Source organism: Sinocyclocheilus anshuiensis, unplaced genomic scaffold, assembly GCF_001515605.1.
Source record: "Sinocyclocheilus anshuiensis isolate Anshui unplaced genomic scaffold, SAMN03320099.WGS_v1.1 scaffold453, whole genome shotgun sequence".
Lineage (NCBI taxonomy): Eukaryota > Metazoa > Chordata > Actinopteri > Cypriniformes > Cyprinidae > Sinocyclocheilus > Sinocyclocheilus anshuiensis.
Window position 1 is genome coordinate 1,345,041 of NW_015537979.1, and position 21,370 is coordinate 1,366,410.

General features: G+C 38.6%; 1 protein-coding gene across 1 annotated transcript in view; it reads right to left on the reverse strand.

Moving 5' to 3' along the window:
- The window catches only part of LOC107673428 (bone morphogenetic protein 7-like), a 63,485-nt gene that overhangs the window by 26,875 nt on the left and 15,240 nt on the right, over nucleotides 1-21,370 (reverse strand). The window contains exon 2 of the mRNA XM_016467024.1: nucleotides 2,410-2,602. Coding sequence (XP_016322510.1) covers nucleotides 2,410-2,602 — 193 coding nt within the window. The remainder of the gene's footprint in view (nucleotides 1-2,409; nucleotides 2,603-21,370) is intronic.

Consider the following 21,370-nt stretch of genomic DNA (forward strand, 5'->3'; position numbering starts at 1 on the left):
TTATATTATATTATATTATATTATATTATATTATATTATATTATATTATATTATATTATATTATATTATATTATATTATATTATATTATATTATATTATATTATATTATATTATATTATATTATATTATATTATATTATATTATATTATATTATATTATATTATATTATATTATATTATATTATATTATATTATATTATATTATATTATATTATATTATATTATATTATATTATATTATATTATATTATATTATATTATATTATATTATATTATATTATATTATAACCTTTCAACTCTGTCAAGCTCCTTTTCTACTCACATAATAGCAGTGAAAAACATCTGGTGACTTCCATACAGTAACGCCACAGTCTTACGACAAATTAAATGAATGAAAGCATCAAAGCAAATTTATCCAGGTCTAAAAACATATATTATGCTGATGAACTGCAAAAATTATGAAACATATCAAACTTCACCTTACTGCTTTAACAAATTTTCATGAACTCTTGATGTTGTACAGTAAACCACTGATAATTAAAAACGTAACTATTTTCAAGGCACTGATTGAAATGACCCTTACAGTGAAAGACGGAGAAGGTGGCAGATAAAGTGAAACAGAGGGAAAGAGTGAATTAACTGTAGAAATGGGAGAGCGAGAAACAGAGCGCTCGCTCCAGATGGTAAGCCCTAGGGAGCACTTCATTTCCTTAATTGACAATAATGGCTTTATAAACGGCTGTTGATCTCACAGTGTGGCTGCCCTGCACTAAATCAAACAGAGGAAATCAGAGCAAGACAAGACGACAGCGTAAGAACGAGACTGAAAGGCAGTATACAATGAAAGACAAGGGAATCGCTGCAGGAAGAGAAAGCGGAGCGACTGGAAGCTCATGAACACACTTCAGACGTTTCAGAGACTCAGAGCATTTCAGGTGCTCAGTGTGTGTTCTCCAAACACCTGTTCTGCTCAACATCTGCCGCCTCAGCCTAATCCAGTCTCATTTATCCCTCCATTTCTGTCTCTTTTCTCTCCCTGATGGGAGCACAATGGGGAGTGTTGTTCCCCACAGACCTGTCGAGGCAACTGAGGCCTTCAGGAGGGGTCGAGCAGCACGTAGAGCTAGACGTTCTTGAACCCAATTCACAGCGCGGGTCATGCCGATATTCTAGAAGGTCCCAAACGTGCGGTGAAGGGAAGCCCTGTGGTGCACAACTGATTCTTTGAGAGGAGAGCCACTGAGTCGGAATAGGAAACATGGTGTGGTGCAACAGTAAAGTTTGCATTGGGATGCTCAGATAGAGTGAGCATTGTGTGTGCGGCTAGAGGAAATAGAAGGAAACACAAATCAAATGCGTCCAGAGTTTACAGACCAGAGGGGTTGAGAGCATTATAGCCCTCAAGAGGAAAGGATTTTCCTTGGAAAAAAGTCACAGGCGAGAAACAGCCACCATAAAAAATAGTAAAGTATATCCAGGCCCACAAGGAATCTGCAGACATTTGACATATTTTTGATGCTGATTTGGAGGGAAAATCTGCAGAGTTTTGTTGTTGATGTCAAAGGTTGTAAGTCCAATCACTTTTTCTAGTGCAAATTCATCTGTCACTTGATAGAAGCTAAACTAACTAGGTATGCCAACATGGACAGACAGAGTGGCTTGTCCACATCGTCAAAACATATGAACAAACCTACACAAGATACACACACACATACACAAATGACCCAGACTACGTATCTTTGGTGCACATACTCGTTTTCACACAATGTACAATTATATCCATTTTTGAAATGATTCAGATTCAACGTTATTAGGCAATGAAATCTGATTGGCTACTGGCGGACATTTTTTCATATTAGAGGATATGTCAGGACGTCCACCAAAGAAGATGTATGCCATTATTTAACTTCACCGATCAGATGGTTACGGTGTTACTAAGGATTTTTAGTTGCTGCAGTTTTGCAATTTTGGCGCAACTTTACATGCGTCTACAAAGGTCTATGTGCACAAATAGTTTTGTTAAGTTAAATCATTGCATTCAGGAGATAAAGGTCAATATGTAAAAAAAATAAGTAACATCTTTTTGCCAGCAATGTCCCTAGCTAGTGTGCGCAAATTTTGGTGAAGATCTGGTGAACAGCCTGGAAGATAAAGTTCACAAAAAAAAAAAAAATCTAAATAGCAGATAATTTTCATAGGCGGAAATAAAACTGCCAAGAACATTATTTTAAGATTTTGACCCAAGGATTCAGAGTAAAGAAAAACTGATTCTAGCCCTAGCCGAGTTAAAATAGAATATGCAAAGGACCTTATTATAGTGCCACCTAGTATCCGGCAGATGTGTGTTTGCTTGCCTAAGAGCCCTAAATATAACTGATATTGTATATCCATGGTATACAGTGTAGATGTACCTGTCCGAATGTTCTTCCAGCACCTGGTAGACACTGATGCGGAAGGTCTCATTGTCAAAGCGCTCTGGAATGAAGTCCTTGTAGATGCGGAACTCTGCAGCAGTCACCGCTTCACCCTCCGGAATCTTGGACAGGTCAAATCGGAATTCTCTGTGATGGCGCCTCACGGGCAAAAACTCCTTATCGTGTTCAACTGTATAAGACAAACAGTGAAAGAGATGCTTCCATGTTATATCGGCACTTCAAAACAGTGCCAAAACGTTTCCACGGCAGTGAAAGGTTAGCTTGACATTCACACAATTAACTCAAATGTCACCCTCATTTTGTACTATTGCTGCCCGCAGGCAAGTCAAGCCGGCCCTTTCTGGTTTTTCATGCATAAACACAGAGCACATTTCTAGACAGATGTTTGAACTCTCCAGAGCCACTGATTGAGACATAGTCCCGCAGACAGCTTTAAGTGTCTCTTTTTCTCAAGCCGTTTCTTTCTTTTTCACCATTTCCTCCATCATCTGGCCTCTGTGAGGCAGAAGGCATCTCTCACATTTTGTGAGCTTGGGATTGATTCAAACTGGCTGACCAAATTGTGTTTACATTTTATCATCGTGAAAACTGTCTGAATGTTTTTTTTTTCCAAAGAGGGCAGATTCTGACATTGAGCCTGGAGTGTTTTGGTAGCCAAGGAACTTGAATTAAAGGGACTGTTCAACCCAAAATGAAAATTCTGTCATTATTTACTCACCCTCAAGTTGTTCCAAACCTGTATGAGTTTTTTTTTCTTCTGTTGAACAGAAAAGAAGATATTGTGAAGAAAGTTGGTAATCAAACAGTTGTCGGTAGCCATTGACTTCCATAGTGTGGAAAAAATGCTATGGAAGTCAATGGCTACCGTCAAACAAAAATCTTCAAACTATCTTCTTTTGTACTCAACATAAGAAAGAAGGAAATGAAAAGAAGAAAGAGAATCAAGCGTAGCGTTAGTTCTGGCAGGTCACGTTAGTCAAGCTCGCATCAGCTGACCTTCAGCTGATCCCCATCTACCTATGGGAATACGACACCTATCTAAGCATTCATATATAAGGTCCCTCAGTATTATCAGCAGTTTTCGCATTGCTCAATAGCTAATTACCCTCCTCCATCCCCAACTCCTCCTCTGTCAGTCAGGATTCAGCCTTCTGATTCTCCTTGAATCAGACTAATTCTAAAATGTGTACATAAAATGATTGAACTTTAACAATATCTGCAATACATTTATGTTAGTTCTGTTCTGTTTACCCTGGGGGGTTATTGCAGCTCTCCCTGCTCTCATCCATGCTAGGCTGCATGGAGGCGCAGGGAGTTCTTGCCCAGGACAGACCCATACCGCCAATCCAAACTGTATGCTAATTGTCAATCATCTTTGACGATAGTGGTCCTGACAGAACTGAAGTGCGTTTAGTTGACCAGTCTTTTCTTTCCAAACATTACAGGAATGGAAGAAATTGCAAGTAATCAAACACTGATTACAAAGGTATAAACATGGTAGTAAGAACTATTCCCTTGTGCATGTTTATTAATGACAGTCAAGAAAAAAAAAGTTCATGTCAAGTTTTTTTTTGTATTCTTCTGGTTCCACATAATAACCTTTTCTGCTTGATATGCTGTACAGTAAGTGGGCTTAATGTATTTGGTGTGCAATGTGTTCACTGTGTATGTGCACAGTAATATTTCAGATACACAATAAGAAAACATATAAAGAACATATGTCTACAAAGTGTTGAACTCTCACTTTTCAGTGATTGATAAGCTCTGTCAGGGACAAAAGATAGCTCTCTGTGTGTCTCTCTGGCTCTTGTTCTGTCTTTTATCACTGTGTGAGAGTGACACACACACAGACACAGACAATAGCAGCCTTGTTGACTCTTCAGCCAGTGCATCAGAGCCAGTGAGAGCAGCTGTCATCCTCATACCTCTACTGAGAGCTGTGAATCATGGTCTGAAGAGACTCCACTGTGTGAAAATTAAGCTGTATGTTTCTCTTTAGTAATTCTACACAGTGAGTTCCAGACTCTGTGATCTGATCTGGTGGTTTTCAGCTGGTTTTGCTTCAGGATCAAGATTTTACATCGATCAAGTGATGACCCAGCACCCAGCAAGTTATTAGAAATGTCATTTTAATATGGTTTAAAAAACATATACCATTTTTTAAAGAAAAGTTTAAATTAAATGACTCTAAAAATGTCATGTTATATGGTATAACCAAGGAAAAACGTCTCTAGGTTACGTATGTAACCATGGTTCCCCGAGGGAACGAGACGCTGCGTTATGTAAACACGGCCAGGCGAGAGCGGAGCGTGTGCAGCGAGAGCAGCTCGCAGTCATGACAATCAGCCCCCTCAAGAGCTGACCGTGCATGCTCCGCTCCCAAACAAACGACACACAAATCGTGTGTATCCCCCGTCGCCAGATATCGTGGGCAGGGAGGAACACAGCGTTTGTAATGCCGTTCGCTCACCATAGACTTTTTCATGATTGTTTTATATATATGCTTGTGCGGACGGACAACAGTAAATAGACAGACACATACACAGAGCGCTACTGAAGAGCAGAAGCTGGTTTGCGCTCTGCCGGATGCGCTTTTATACTTTCTGGTGCTTACGTCACCCCGCTCGTGACGTCTCGCTACTCCATTGGACTGATTTGACACGTGCTTCAGAACGCGGTCACGCAGGGGCGTTCCCAACGCAACTCGACGCAGCTCGAGTTCCTGAAGGGGAACTTAACGTAATAATGTCACATTTTCCTTACAGAATTGAATTTATGAGTGTGTTAACAATAATGTTCATATTGAACAAATTCAAGAAAATTAAAAATATTTTAAGGTGACATTTTTTTTGAAATATCATGAATTATTAATTCATAAATATAATATTTCACCATATGACATTTTACATCCAGAATAGGGCTGCACGATTAATCGCATGCGATATTCAACGCGCATCTTGTCAGAAAGCCGGTTCTGTAATCAGCGGTAAATCTCCATCACCTGCGAAGATGCGCGTTAAATATCGCATGCGATTAATCGTGCAGCCCTAATCCAGAACTAATATTGCCTTGTCCAAAAAAGCTCAAATTACCTCATATTTCAAGAGATTTATTGATCTTGACACACACAGCCATGAAGGTCTGCAGGGGTCATATAATTTAATTAATATGTTATATATTTACATATAATTTCCTGTTTGATGTTTGTTTTCTGTATCCTTCTGCATGTTGGCCAACTTTGACTTTGAACATGACTTTGCTGGCTGCACCACTTGAAACATTTTTCAAATATTATTAGCAACGAAGCAGTTTTGTTAAAATGCAGGAATAAAAGACATAATAATAACATAAATAATAATAATTACCAGACTACTTAATAAGGTTTTTCTTTTTAAGAATTTAAGAATTAATTTAAATTAGTTTTTCTTCATTTTTCATCCTCATTCTTCTGCAGAAATTAAAGACATGCTAACCATATGTGTATTCATGTCACTGTACTGTATACTATATGATTTTAATAAATTAAAAGAGCAAAAGAATAAATGAGCTGTCACTGATGCATTTATACAAACTAAACAAAAAAAATAAAATGTTAAAATCACACACTGGCATTTATTTGCATCTAATTTATAATAATACAATGAAAAGCCTACAAAGAAAAAAAAAAGCTCAAACAAATTGAGGAGAGAGGCAGAGGTTAACTTAGTCCACACACCGCCTTTGATATCAAAAACAAACTTGTCCTTTTCAGATAAGTCTGTTTTGCTATCCTACCTATGCATTAATTTATTGCAGCACTATATTTGCATTTCAGATTGCTATGTCCCTGATGTTTGTGACAAAACAGACCGCCAATTTCAGCTCATCACCCACCAGTTGTTAAGCACTATTCTCTGCTCACCTCATTTATCCTCAGTGACTTTCTATCCCTGCATCCCTTTCTCTCATGTCCTCCTCCAGATCCTTTCATCACCTTTTCCACCCATCCTTTGCCCTCTTCGGCCACCACTACCTTTCCTCATCCTCCTTTCATAGCGCCTTTAGAAGGGCAGCAAACAGCACAAAGGCCCTACTGTGCAGTAAGGTGAAAGAGAGCGAGGCAGAGCGCGCATGGATCCGGTTACCCAGCAGTGACGATTAGCAGGGGGCATTCCATGTCTCATTGTCCCGCTCTTCTCAGAGGACTGGAATTGTTTACACACCGTTCTAATTCAGAGCTGCCCTTCCATTGAACCCCCTGGGTGCCCCCTCACAGGGCAGACGCAACACAAGGGCCACCTGTGCCCGCTTGGCACACAGCGACGCCTCTCACAGAGACACCCAGACCTCTACAGCAGCTCTAAAAGCTCCATAACAATGATGCTTCTTTCTTATTATGCAATACTTCATGGGTTCAAAGCCAGAAGAAAACAAACACTGTATAGAGTTATTGCGCATCTGACAGCTGCACTAACCTGTATCATTCAACACATGCAGAAATGGATTCTGCAATTGGATTTACACATTTCCCATAGTTCATTATTTCACACCTACAAAAAGTTTCATACATCATTCTAAAGGCCCATTCACACCAAGGATGATAGCTATAATTTGAAATAAAAAGTTGCGTTAAAAAACGTTGACAGTCAGAATCCACTCGACTTTAAAGAGCTCGAGCATTTAACCCTTGTGCTATGCTAAAAATCCTTCACCTAATTTGGTGTTCACAGTCAAAAATGAGCGGCCTTTTAAAAACTGCTTAAAAATGTTCTATTATGCTCATCACCAAATCTTGGATTCAATTTTTTTTCAACTTGTTTTCTTTCAATCCGCACAGGTTTTTTTTTTTTCTTCTTCTTCTTCTTTTTGGAATTGACTGATTGTAGGCTTAATTGATTTTTGAATGAAAAATGCATGATTTATGGATAATTTTGGCAACATTAATTTAAACCCTGAGGAGCATAAGCTCAGATGAATGAGGCTTACGATCAATCAGTTCCAAAAAATAATGACAAAACCCGTGCTAATTGAAAGCAAACAAGTTGATACATAGATTGAATCCAATATTTGGTAATAATATAGCATAACAAGAAGATTTATAAGCAATTTTTTGTAGGCTGGATATTTTTGACTGGGAACACCACAAGTGAAAGTGTGTTTACCGCCAAGCCATAGATCCAACAGGTGTTGGCCAAATGGGAAGAAATGGGTTCAGAAAATGTTGCAAGCTAAATCTGAACTCACTTTGCTCATCTGAGGCTACAGATCTAGCAGGTGCATGCAGATTTAAGCATCTTTTTAACCAACTAAGGAGTAGGAACATATGATTGATGCATTCAAAAGTAAAAGTACAGTTAATTTACATGGCTAAAATTTGTATTTCTTCTTCCCTTTCTTCTTGCTTTCTTTATTTCCTTCTGAAGTCAACATCTAACTTGGGACTTTTCATTTTAATTGTGTATCAAAGCAACACTTTTTAACTGCTCTATCTCTGTTTTTCTCTCAGTCTCACACACACACACACACATCTCACTCTTCCTTTTTCTCTCTGGCTCTCCCTGAATCTTTCTGTACTTCTGTCAGGGAAGGTCAAACGGTTTGCTCTAAGTGCTTTTCCATTTCTCTGTGGATTTTATGGATGACGTGCACCAAGCTGCCATTGCTTCACCCTTACACCATTTAAATATACCTCCAGGAATGTGCTTAAATGACAGACACACACACACACACACTCCTGATAATGTAGACCAGAGCAATGACACCCATAGAGTCATGCTGCATACATGTGTACACCAATACAATCACCTCAATAAGCACTGGAACACACTTAAACCACAATTTCAAGTGTGATTTCATTGATAAGAAACAAACGGTTTCACATAAAATTAGTTTAAGTTTAAATGATAAAACACTAAATATATTGCTCCGATATTGTGGTTGTCGAATGTTGTGGGACATATTCATAGTTATTATAATTAATGCTGCTTTCACATGCTATCTGTTATTTCCTGCTTCCCACTTCTGAAGTCATGATTATGAGCCACATTCAAATGCTTTGTTTTCAAAAAGAATAAGAATCATGTGCGACACCAGGTTCATTCTTGCCTATTTCTTGGAGAAATCTTATTAGATCCAAATGTACAGAAGATATTTAGTCAATATCTAATGGATTTTGAATTAAATGTAGCATCCTTTTTAGTTGACAACCATATGTTACTTCCGCTATTGTATACATTTATCACATCTGGAATTTTGGTTAAATAAATGCTGTTTTCGCTGTGTAAAATACATAGAATAGGCATTATGGCATGCAATATTCAATATGATTATGAATATATATATATATATATATATATATATATATATATATAAATATACATCAACAACACAATCTCATGACAGTTCGTAACTATATTACTTTTTCGTACATAGTAAATTGTACGATTTCATACGAAATCACCACCTTGTAAAATACTTATGTTTACGTAAAATAATATTTTTAGTGTTCTCATGACATTGGGTTGTGACTGCAATGGAAAGAGAAAGCAATATAGATTTTAAAAATTAATCAAACTTAACAGTCACTACAGCAATAGTTCTCTCAGAACTCAGAAAATCAGTTTTCAAGTCGCAAATATGACTTGAGAGGATGTTCATGTCCAATTTCTGACTAGGATCTCGTATTTACAATAATTCTGATAGCACGTGAAAGCAGCATAACTACTGACTCCATACATCCACTAAAAATCACCCTGACACCAGCTGGAGAATATGACATTAATTCTGAGAATCATTTGCAGATGCCACATCTTGTCATCTAATACAATGACTTCTATTCATTTTTAGTGTGGCCAAATGCTTTTCGGATCCACTGTGTTTATGCATTTCTAGAGAAGAACCCATGAGAACTGGAATCTAGGTGACGGCAATTTGGCTGCATCTTCAAAACTACAGTGTTCTGAATGCTTTCGACCGAACCAGAAACAAATGATTGAAACGGCCACCTGTTCATCAATGGCATCAGCAGAGCGAGACCAGAGGATTGTCATAGTTGAGCTATTTAATGAGTCTCTTCGCATTTTTCCCCCAGTTCATGGCGTCATTGTCTGCGCACAAGCAAGGCTTAACAGTAAATGAGATCACACACAAATCCACTCAAAACAACACATGGCTACAAACACAATGCACGTGGCTACAGATACATTATGGCAAATCTACTCTATGAAACATCTGCAAACGTGGACACACACACAGAGTGAATGATTGCAGCAGCTGTTCTGTTCCACCCTGGAACCAATATATACGATCTCCAGGCTCAGCGCAGCCATAAGTGATGACACAAGAAAGTGTGCATCGCCCATCCATAAAGCCCAGGCTTTACCCCAAACCCGTGTCCCAGCGCAGGTGCGCTCCCACTGCGGACAAACACACCCTCCCTGAGCTTGGGCCACGGCAGGCATTTAATCTCTCTGTCAAGGCTTCCACATTAAAGAGGACTTTATGGACTATGTGGAGCAGATGTGAAGCAGCCTCCTCTCCAGCCTCCTTCAGTCTTCTGTTCTTTCACGGAAGTCCTGTGATGCTCTTTAGTATCATTTTTAAATACCCCATAATTTGATTAACAGCATTTTCAACATGCAGGACATATTGAAGGGTTTGTTCTTTAAAAAATAGACAATAGCCTGTAGTTTACATTACAGTTGAACATGAAATTTGTAGGTGTGATTAGCTCAAGATGAGTCAGATACATTTTTAGTCAGTTTTCCAAGAAGAAGAGGATTGTAAATTGACATCAAAAGCAGCAGAATATTGGCAGTTCATAAAACATCGACTATGGATGTGTTCACACTTGTAGTTTGGTTCTCTTGGTTCTTTTGGTCTGTACCAAAAAAGAGAAAGATACATACTGTTACTTTTAACACAGAGCTTAAATATACCAAACAAAAGACATAAGGATACAACCTGATTGGACAGCTTTAATGATGTATATTTTGCAAAATTACTGAATGTCCAAAAAATGTTGTGTGCTGGGTTAAATGCTGTATGTACATTTACACTCGTTGTATGTTTGTACATATGGTGGTATTTTTACCAGCTGATAACTCGTGAAGAGTTTATAAAATGTGTAGAGTCAAAACGGCTGCAGGAATTCCTCTGTTGCTCACAGAGATCTGCTGTAAGGAGACAGTGGTTCAGACGCCTCTAGCAACTGTAATGGGCAACATACTATAGCTCCTATGACCAGAAGAACCAGGTATGCATGAGCATTCTGTCCTTTTCAGGGTCGCATCTTGTGGCATCACATCCTGTTTTTGCTTTGTGTATAGATGTTTTTAGTGTTGCGTTCATTATTCGGTCAAACCACAATTGAGTTCGTTTGGGAGCAGACTGAGACCCCCAAAAAGGTGGATCTTGGTCCGTTTGTTTGATGCACACCAAGGTTCGGACTTTTTCAAATGAACCGCACTAACAGAGCAATCCCACCAGAGTTCGTTTTAATCGAACCAAACATACCAAGTGTAAGCATGCCCTATAAAATCATGCAAAATACCTTCAGAATATTAATCAGAATGAACAGCAATTTTTATATGAGCATCAGTTGATATTACTCTGCCAGAAGGTGCTAATAGAGCTATGCTAAAATCCTAAAGTGTACTTCATTTTGGACGTGAATCCATAGTCTTTCAAGTATACTCCATTTGATATGCGTGAACACAGGCGGTCCACATATGCGCACTATGAAGTTTCATCCTGTTCTAGTGTCTGAGCTATTTCTCTCTAGAAGTTATGAGCGATAAAAATGACTTTGCACTTGTTTGAACTAGAGTTACGACTATCACTTAACCCCTCACACAAGCGCTCATCAACTCTGGCATCTACTGTTGTTGTATTTCCAGTAGCTTTTTGATCCATCTACTACCGTCTCTTTTTCTAACTGTGAAACAATGGTCAGGGCTAATGTCTCCACTTTGTGTACAAATTAGTGCAAAAAAATTATTCTGTATGATCAGTTGAACCCAAAATACACTTTAGTTTTTATGTGTACCGTAGAGTACATGCACAGCCCGATATTTCTAACTGCTCACACTCTGTACTCTAGTGATGGGAGAAACTACACTTTTCGAAACGTTCAATAAATCGAACCAGTTGCTTCGCTAAATGATTCACAGTTTCGAAGTGCTCGAAACGCCACACGCTGGTGATGCCTGCTGGTCAAAACAGAGTAAATGCAACTAAAAGTCCAAGCATTCATAAAAACACCTTTTACAAGCCAATTGCAAATGCTTTATTGGAAGTGCAATCTATTAAATGCAATTTAAAAATCATCTAATACCATTAAATATGAAGTGTCTGAATAATATGTGCTATTTTATTCAATTATAGTGCTTGTCTTGTTTGTTTTATGGAGAGCTTGGTTAATCAGGCCAGTCCGAGATTAACTAACTCTTCCTTTTATGTACAAATGTGTCATTTTAATTCTCTTAAAATTTATAAAACTGATCCAAGATCAGGTAAAAACTACATGCTTCATGGGTTCACAGAGATCAATGCCTCCTAGCAGCGAACAATTTAAATTTTGAAACATTTCGAAAGAGTTATGACTTAAAGTCTTCTTTACTGATATCACATGACTTTGTCAGTTTGATATGTGCTGTGAGTCACTGGTTTGAAACAAATTATTCATAGAGGCTTCAAAGCACCCATCATTACTGTACACACAGTTCGCACACACATTTTATTTGCACTAATTCGTTTGTCAACAAGGTGGCAAGACTTGCCCAGCCTCTTGTTTCACAGTTGGGAAAAAAAAATTAAAGAAATGGAGCAACAACAAAATACCAAAAACTGCAACAAAAAGACGCCAATAGTGCGCATAGTATAAAGATGAAATTTACTTCATGGGCACCATACGTATACCCTACCGTACACATAAAAACCAGTCAAATTTTGACCCCATCATTGTAATTGAGCTTTTGCTAAACTTGGTTGCAGTTGCTAATTCAGAGCTACAGAACATCTCACTGGAGATTACTGTGAAGAGTGTATTTTTAAGTAAAATATGTTCATAAAGCAGTAAACCATTAACAGATTAACAGAGTTTAACAGCTGGTACAAAGTTTAAGAAAGTTTGTACTTGCACACAGTTTCCAACCACTGAAATGAACTCCAAAGCACCTTAATTTTGGCCAGAGTTTGCTCAAAATTATGTCGCACATGTTTGTTCTTCAATTTCACTTGCAGTATATCAGGGCCTTAAGTGTCTTCTCCATCTAGCTGTCAGGGTTGGGGATGAAGGACGGAGCGAGGACTCAATAGTGCGGGAAGATAAGGGCTTTATTAATAAAACAAAACAAAACAGACAACAAAAACTACCCCGTGGGGGAAAAACAGGCTGGCAAGGCAGGATCTCGACACGACAAGACAGGACACATCCAGGGAGATAGGGTGACGAACTGACCTAGGACTGCAAACACAGGGAGAATAAATGGAGAGCAAATGAGGAGGGTAACGAGGGAACACATGTGGCGCCTCTAGGGGCGCTACAGCCTCTTCAGCCGCCTTTAGGGGTAGTGAGGCGGACCCATTCCTCCTCCTACCCCTCTGTCTACGAGACCGAGGTGCTGCAGTCTCCTCGGCCACCTCTGGGGGCACTGCAGCCTCTTTGGCCACCTCTGGGGGCGCTGCAGATTCCTCGGCAGTCGCTGGGGGCGCTGCAGCCTCTTCGGCCGTCTCTGGGGGAGCAGCAGCTTCGTCAGCTGGGGGACGTGCCAAAAACTCCACAAATCCCCCAAACGTCAGGTGGTCCAGCCCCCTCATTCTCCACCAATTGAGGGGCATGAATTACACTAGACCGAAGTGACAGAACCCTGACACTAGCTAGCATGTTTCTTCTGTCTAAGGTAAACTTAATGCTTTTTTTGTGGATAGGGCAAACTCCTCATATTCCTTTAGGCAGGGTAAAAAGTCTGGATGGGAAACTCGTCTGAAACATCATGTTGTTTCTGGATGGTGACCAGAACAAATCCATCTGAATAATCTCTTCACCTTTCCGTGATGGAGGCAGCTTCTTCACTTTTATCATCCCTGCATTTCCATATTTTCCTCTACACATATATGGCAGTCATTAGCAGCGGGGCTGGGCGCAGTTAAACCCAAGCGGGCACATTTATGACTTCCTCTGGGAGGAAACAAGTGGCTAATGGCATGTTCGCCCTACCTGGGTTAAATAAACATTACTGAGAGAGATAGAAAGAGAGAGATACAGCATTTATATGAACAGCTAGAGAAACTCAATCCACAGGCATCTGAACAGCTACCCGTTTCCACTGCTTTTCCTTTTCATCCTAATACACGCAAACACACAAACAATCCCATTAGCACTCATGGCCTGCATCAATCCTGCTTCTGCAGTCACACACACGTGCACAGCATATGCTGTGTTTGTATGAGAGGTAATGAAGGTGACCCCAGAGGCCTGCTGAACCTGTTGCCCACCTGGAGCTCTGCAGATTGAGCGCATGTGCTCCATACCTATAACATTTATGTTTTTCATACCTAAAGAGCACTGTAAAAGTCCTGTATAGTTCTGTAAAAGAAATAGTTGTGGATATGGTTTCATTATTCTGTCATTGTAAATGTCAGCGATAGTCACAAATGAAAAAGTTGTAATTTAATGATATGTATACTGTTTAGACTAGACTGACTACACTGTGTAAAGATGTACTAAGACATCTTTACACAGGTGAGTTAAGGCTGCTCAGTGCATGCTCAAAATTCAATGTAAAGACACAATGCTGGATAAAAGCCAGACTAAATTAAGCCTGTTCTGACCCACCTCAGCCCCGAGTATCAAAGTATACAGTGGTATTTGCTGTGTAAATGCATTTATGCCACCTTTGAGCAGCATTAAACAATCTGTGTAAAGATACCTAAATGCCACTTCAGAAGCGCTTCTGTGCCACCTTTGAGCAGCATTAAACAATCTGTGTAAAGATACCTAAATGCCACTTCAGAAGCGCTTCTGTGCCACCTTTGCAGTGTAAGTTGCTTTGCAAAAAATCGAATGAAACAAAGTCAAAGAAGAATCAAATGTTGCGCCTCCGAGTAAACAGTAGTGGTGCTTCGTTCCTGAATGAATCGATGTGTTGGCATGAATCTTCTGAGTGAATGATTCAATGACTTGTTCATAATATAGTCCATTGCTACCTACTGGTGTATTGATGTATAACCTGCAGGAAGAATTACTGAAAATCCCCACCACTAATGCACAGGTGAACAGCACGTCTGGAACCGGCTCAGCCAATCAAATTTGAGGGCTGGAACTAACTAGAGAAACATTCAAGTTCTCTACTAGCAGGCAAAAAACAGGATGTGAACAAAGTAGTATGTCCAAATTCGAAAAGTAACCGGATGACCTACTACTTCTGATGTGATTCTGAAGTGTGCTTCTGATGTGCACTTTACTATCCCATGAGTCCACAGGAGAGGAGTTGTGAATGGCAGTTAAGATACACAACTGATGCTGTAAGTCACATGACACATGGCAAATGTAGGATGTCCAAATTACATTCATGCTATTTAGAACATACTTTTTAACAGTTGTAAAGAAATTATTTATACAAAAGAAGTACCTACTCAGAGAGTATGCGATTTCAGATGCAACTACATTGTTGTAGCATAATATTTAATAATATAAGATTTAACAAACTTCTCTTTGTTAAATGTTTTGCTTGAAAAATGTTTCTATGTCTATTATCTATGTGTTATCTTTATTTGTAACCTAATGCAATGACTCATTCTTTTTCAGTATTCTTAAGAGAATATCTGTAAGTAACAGAAAACCCTTTCTTTTTGTTTTGTTACAAATGTAATTTTCCTGTAATGTGCTGCATTTAATTACTATAGAAATAAAGTTTTCTTTCCTCCACTGAACCACTTCAATACAGCCAGACCAAAACCCACTGATTCATCCATGTGTGTGTGTGTGTGTGTGAGTGCGCAAGGCCATTATGAGATAAATGTGACCTCTAATTGGAAACACACCGTCAAACGTAGACAAATGAAAACATGCATCATTTATCCCTCATGTCTTTCTAATACTCTTTGTCTGTTGCTCATACACAGACTTACATTCCCACAGTTGTTATTATTAAATTACTGTCGCTACATTGTTTTTGTTTTATAAAGTATGAGGTACATTTCCTGTCTGTGGTTTTTTTTTTCTGCCGTAATAAGCTGTTCTAAAGGGCACATGCTCAAACTACTCAATTTGGCAGCCGCTCTCAGTCTCTCACATGTGTTGGGCACAGGAAAGAAGCACTGGAGCTGTTGAGCATCTCACCGAGCACTTCCTCCACACACACGCACACCCTGTTTAGTTGTGGGATTACGAGCAGACCTCTCACATTTAAACTGAGCACAGCTGCTCTTGTTACACACACACAAACACACACAGAGAATAACCGCAGAGATGATGTCACTCTTCATCACTTACAACCTACACCAAACAGCTCACCAACATCCTCCTGATCGCCTGACAACACCCTGTATTTCAAACCCAGCTTGCAACATGGCATTCAGATCTGTGCTGTGTCCTCATTCACTGTATAGTTCAGCTATTTTGTTATTTTCATCATGTTTTGCACTTTTTACCCATAATCCATGCTGATTTAAATGTAGAGTTCACCCAAAAATTACAATTTTCTCAAGATTACTTACCCTCAAGCTATTCAATATGTAAATGAGTTTTTATTATTGCATCACTTGCTCACCAGTGGATCCTCTGCAGTGAATGGGTGCCGTCAGAATGAGGGTCCAAACAGCTGATAAAAACATCACAATAATCCACAAGTAATCCACACCACTCCAGTCCATCAATTAACATTAGGAAGTGAAAAGCCAAGTGTTTGTAAGAAACAAATCCATCATTAAGACTTTTTTAACTTCAAACTGTTGATTCTGGCTATAATATGAGTCTCTATCTATAATGTTGCTATGCAGTGAAAAAGTTATTTCGCCTGAATCAGGAGAGCAATATGCACAGATCAAGCTCCGTTTACAAGCAAAAACAGGTTGTTAAAACGTCTTGATGGATTTGTTTCTTACAAACATGCAGCTTTTCACTTCACAGGACATTAACTGATGGACTGGAGTGGTGTGGATTACTTGTGGATTATTGTGATGTTTTTATCAGGTGTTTGGACTCTCATTCTGACGGCACCCATTCACTGCAGAGGATCCATTGGTGAGCAAGTGGGATGGATATATATCTGCAAATCTGTGTATAAGTGTAGTGTATTGCTAAAAATAGCAAACCAATTATACAGATTGGTCCTGTGTAATTCATTTCAAACATTTGCTCTAATTCAAGTCTAATTCAACGTGTTTTAACGTAACTTACAAGTGAATTATGTGACATTCCCAGTATATGGGAATGAGTGAGTGGTTTATTAATAGCAAAGCATTGTGGGATATGGATCAGGCGGGGCAAAACAGGGCCTTGTCAAAGTGTGACACGTTTCAGGAGGTTGACACCTCTGAGGCAGGATGAGAGGAGAGGCCGCGGTGACACAACAGATTAGTGCACATACCCATCACCCGCTTCACACCCGCCGCCCCATGCGGTGTTCTTCCTCTTCTCAGCAGGACACCTGAAAACTCCTTCTCCTTCTCCATCCCTCACTCTTTCTTTCTTTCTCAGCTGCTCTCCATCCTATCCTTCACAGTCCTTGACACTATACATGCTACATTCATCTGCTCCTGTTTGTCTCTCTAGCAGAGCTGTATGTTAGACTCCCCAATCTCATCTAATCAATTAGGGGTCAGTGGGATCCATCAACTGTTTGGTTACCCACATCCTTCAAAATATCTTCTTTTGTGTTCATCAGAAGACACTCATATTGGTGTAAAGAAACTGATTTAGAGCAACCTGACGGTGAGTAGATGATCACAGAATTTGTCATTTTTGGGTGAACTATCCCTTTAAGATCAATATGCATGTCTGTATCAGCAGTGAAGATTAATATTCACATCTTGGCCACAGCCGCTGAAATCACATTAGTCAAACACCTTGCAGATCTTTCAAGTTCTGAATGAATTAATAAACAGCAACATAATTACATGCTATAAACCAGGTGTTTTTCTGAGACCAAAACATCGTCCAGAGACAACAATATACACCTTTCTTTTCGTCTCGTAAATATGCATGCAAATGTACAGATTAATAGCGTAAGCTAACACAGAAACACAAAATAAACACTAGCATTAGCAAAGGTCCCTATCACACACATCACAGTCTGTTTGCATTGTACCTGTTGCACTGTTGTTTATTTAGTTTAATTAGATCCAGAAACGCTTAGTCAATTAATGAAAGAATCCTGTTTAGCTCCAAGCTGCCTGTGGTTTAAGCATTTCCTAAATAAACCTGATGTAACATTTGCCGTTTCCATTTTTCAGACTAATTTGACACACGTTTCAGGTCATCATAAACAATGGCTCGCAGTTATTGCTCAGCTTTAGAGTAATGTGCTTTCATTTGGCTCATTAGTGTGTGCTAACATCCTGTGATGCATTATGGGGTTCTGTGTGCAAAAAGATCCACACACGCATGCAGGAATACATGCAGATATATGGACACTGTCACAACATGTCACACTTAGACTGTTTAATGTTTTTTTTTTCTTTAAACTAATTATCTTTTCTTGTGTTTTTTTGCGCTGATAGAATAACAAAGTTTCTCTTTGTAGACGCTTTTTCATTTTAAAAAGTTAATTCTTCCAATTCTTCCAAATGAAGTGCAGATCTCAGGGTTTGGTCTGGCATCAGTTCAAGGAGGCAGGCATCTAAGCACAAACAGTGCTACTAATACATCCTTTATCTCTGACTCTCTTCTCCTCTCCGCTGTGAAGAGTCGACGAGTTATGTATGAGTGTGTATCTATGTCTGTGTTTGTTTTCTGAAATGCCTGTGTTCGGTTATCGGGTCGGCTCGTGACGATACATTGATGTGTAAAAACACGAAACGATCGGTCTGTGCAAGAAACTGAACAGTATTTATATAATTTTTTACCTCTTATACACCGCAATGTCCAACATCTGGTGCATGACGTGTGTACGTGCTCTGGCATAGAAGACATAGATATATATAAGTAGATTCCTCATTAGTGACTGTTTCTATGGGCCGCGGGAATCTACTTATATATATCTATGTCTACTATGCCATAGCACGTACACGCGTTACGCGCCGGATGTTCCATTATAAGACTGACAGACTGCAACGGTTTGAGTAAAAAATATTCGTTTGTGTTCTACTGAAGAAACAAAGTCACCTACATCTTGGATGCCCTGGGGGTAAGCAGATAAACAAATTTTCATTTTTGGGTGAACTATCCCTTTAAGTCTGTAAATCTGTTTAGAAACTGAGTCGAAAATCTCATTTCTATTTATTGCTAAGGTACATTTTGTATATTTGAAGCAGCATTCTTTATAGTCAAATTAAAAATATAATATAATAATGTAATTTAATAATATTTTGCCTGCATTTTTTTTTTTTTGTTAGCAGGGCTGATTTAAAAAATATTCAAATGAATTACATATGTTGGGACTACCAAATGTATGGGAAATTATGTCAAAATTATGAGATACTACATCATAATTATGAGATAAAAAGTCAAAATTGTGATACTAATACAATTATGAGATTAAAAGTCAAAATTAAAGACATAAATCAGAATTATGAGATAACAGATTATAGTTAAGACATGAAACATCTAAATTATGACAAATAACAAGGTTTTTTGACAAAATCGAAATTATGAGATAAAGACAAAAATTGCATCATTTTGTCATAATTTCGACTTTTATTGCATGATTATAACTTAGTACCTTATAATTTCACCATTTTGTCACATAATTTCACAAAAGTTTGACATTTGATGTCATAATTAGGATATGTAATTTTAGAAAAAAATAGGATATTTAAAAATTAGCAACTATGCAACAACATGCGAGCGAGTAAATTCATTTTTATTTTGGGTTGAATTATCCCTTTAAAGACACTGTCAAGCTTATTAAACAACTCAAAACTGACATCAATATTCCTCTTGGTTGTTTTCCACATTCTTCTTGTCCTTTTTTATATTGTGTCGACTGGACTAAAGAAAACAGCTGTGGAATCTTTTGTTGTGATTTTTCTGATATTTCCTAGCACAGCAAGATCTGCGGCCTGCTTCTCTGTAACAATGTTACTCAATGTTGATGCTCTGGAGCTGTGTGGGGGGGTAAAACAGAACTGAACTCAGACTAACAACAAACGGCCAGGTTGCATCTCTCCTCACAAAGAGAAAAGAAGAGTGAAAAAGCAACAAAAGTGATCAAACAAATGCAAAAAAGAAATGCATTAAATACAAAGCAGCAATCATGATCTCCAAGTGGTAGAAAAGTAGCACTTCAGTTCCACAAGGCAACATGTCACGGCAAGAGTACTAATCAAACTCAACAAGTGAAAACAAATTCTGTCAAAAACTTCCCTTTTATTTGGTGCCAAGCAGGCCGATAGGAAAATATTCTCCTAATAAGAGGTAATCTTCCTCTCACTCACTCTCTATTGTTTGTTATAACTTCCAAGACCTGTCCATCTGCACCAGTCACATCAACAACCAGCAAACACAAGCTCTACACAGAAGGAACTGACATGTCTAGACCTACAGTTTGTACACTTTGAAAAGAGTGCTGGAAAAGCAGTGCTGCAAATTAGATTGTGTGTGTGTGTGTGTGTGTGTGTGTGTATGTGTATGGACTTTGAGCAGATAAAGCTCCCCGCACAGCTGCTTTGGCCAGCAGATGCACAGAAACATCTGTATTAACCTGTGGCAGTGTCCCAAGGGCAGCCCGCTGAGAGCAGGAATGCTAGGAAGGCCCTTCCACAGAGCCAGAGAAACAACAGAAAGAGGCACAAAGAAGAAAGGCATTAGAAAGGAAGACACTCTGCTTAATATTTTAGCGTTTAGCAACAACAGCTATGCCGTAACTAACCATCTCACATGGCACTTTAATGATTACTCTGAACATTTATGAGCACACGGTGAGCCAGCTGACCAGTGAAGACTGGCCTGATATACAGTAAAAGTGATGCATTTTACAGTTTTGTCTGGTGGGCTTGGGTTAAAAACATTTATAATCCTTTTAAGTGGAAAAATGGAAAATCACGTATAAATGGTCCCGCATGATTCTGTGCTTAAAGTGTACTACATTTCAGTGTCAGTGGTTTGTCCTGCTGTGGAGCTTTAGAGACACATAAGCAAATATTGAACTAAATATGGATCTGTTAGTCTGGAATCTTCATTTATTGACACATAACTGATTCAAACATGCAAACCTTCCCTTGTGAAAAAAAAGTACACTTTAACATACCTTTTAAAAAGAGTACTTATTATGGAAGTAATGTAATTTAAAATAACTGAAAATAATGTTTTCAGACACTGCATTTTTAACGCAATTAAAGGGAAATGTTTTATAGTTTACATTTATACTAAGTGCAGTTAAATGAACTTAAGAGAGTTTGACATAATCAAGTAGGACTTAAGAACATCTTTATATGAAATTTCATAATTCTATTGTCTGTTGAAATATGGTTAAAGGGATTTTAAAGGGATCTTAGTTCACCCAAAGATGAAAATTACCCCGCTTCACTTCAGAAGGCCTTTATTAACCCCCCGGAGCCGTGTGGAGCACTTTTTATGATGGATGGATGCACTTTCTTTTGCTTCGAAATCTCGACACCCATTCACTGCCATTATAAACCTTGGAGAGCCAGGACATTTTTTAATATAACTCTGACTGTATTCGTCTGAAAGAAGAAAGTCATATATACCTAGGATGGCTTGAGGGTGAGTAAATCATGGGGTAATTTTCATTTTTGGGTGAACTACGCCTTTAAAGTGTACTGAAGAATGACAATA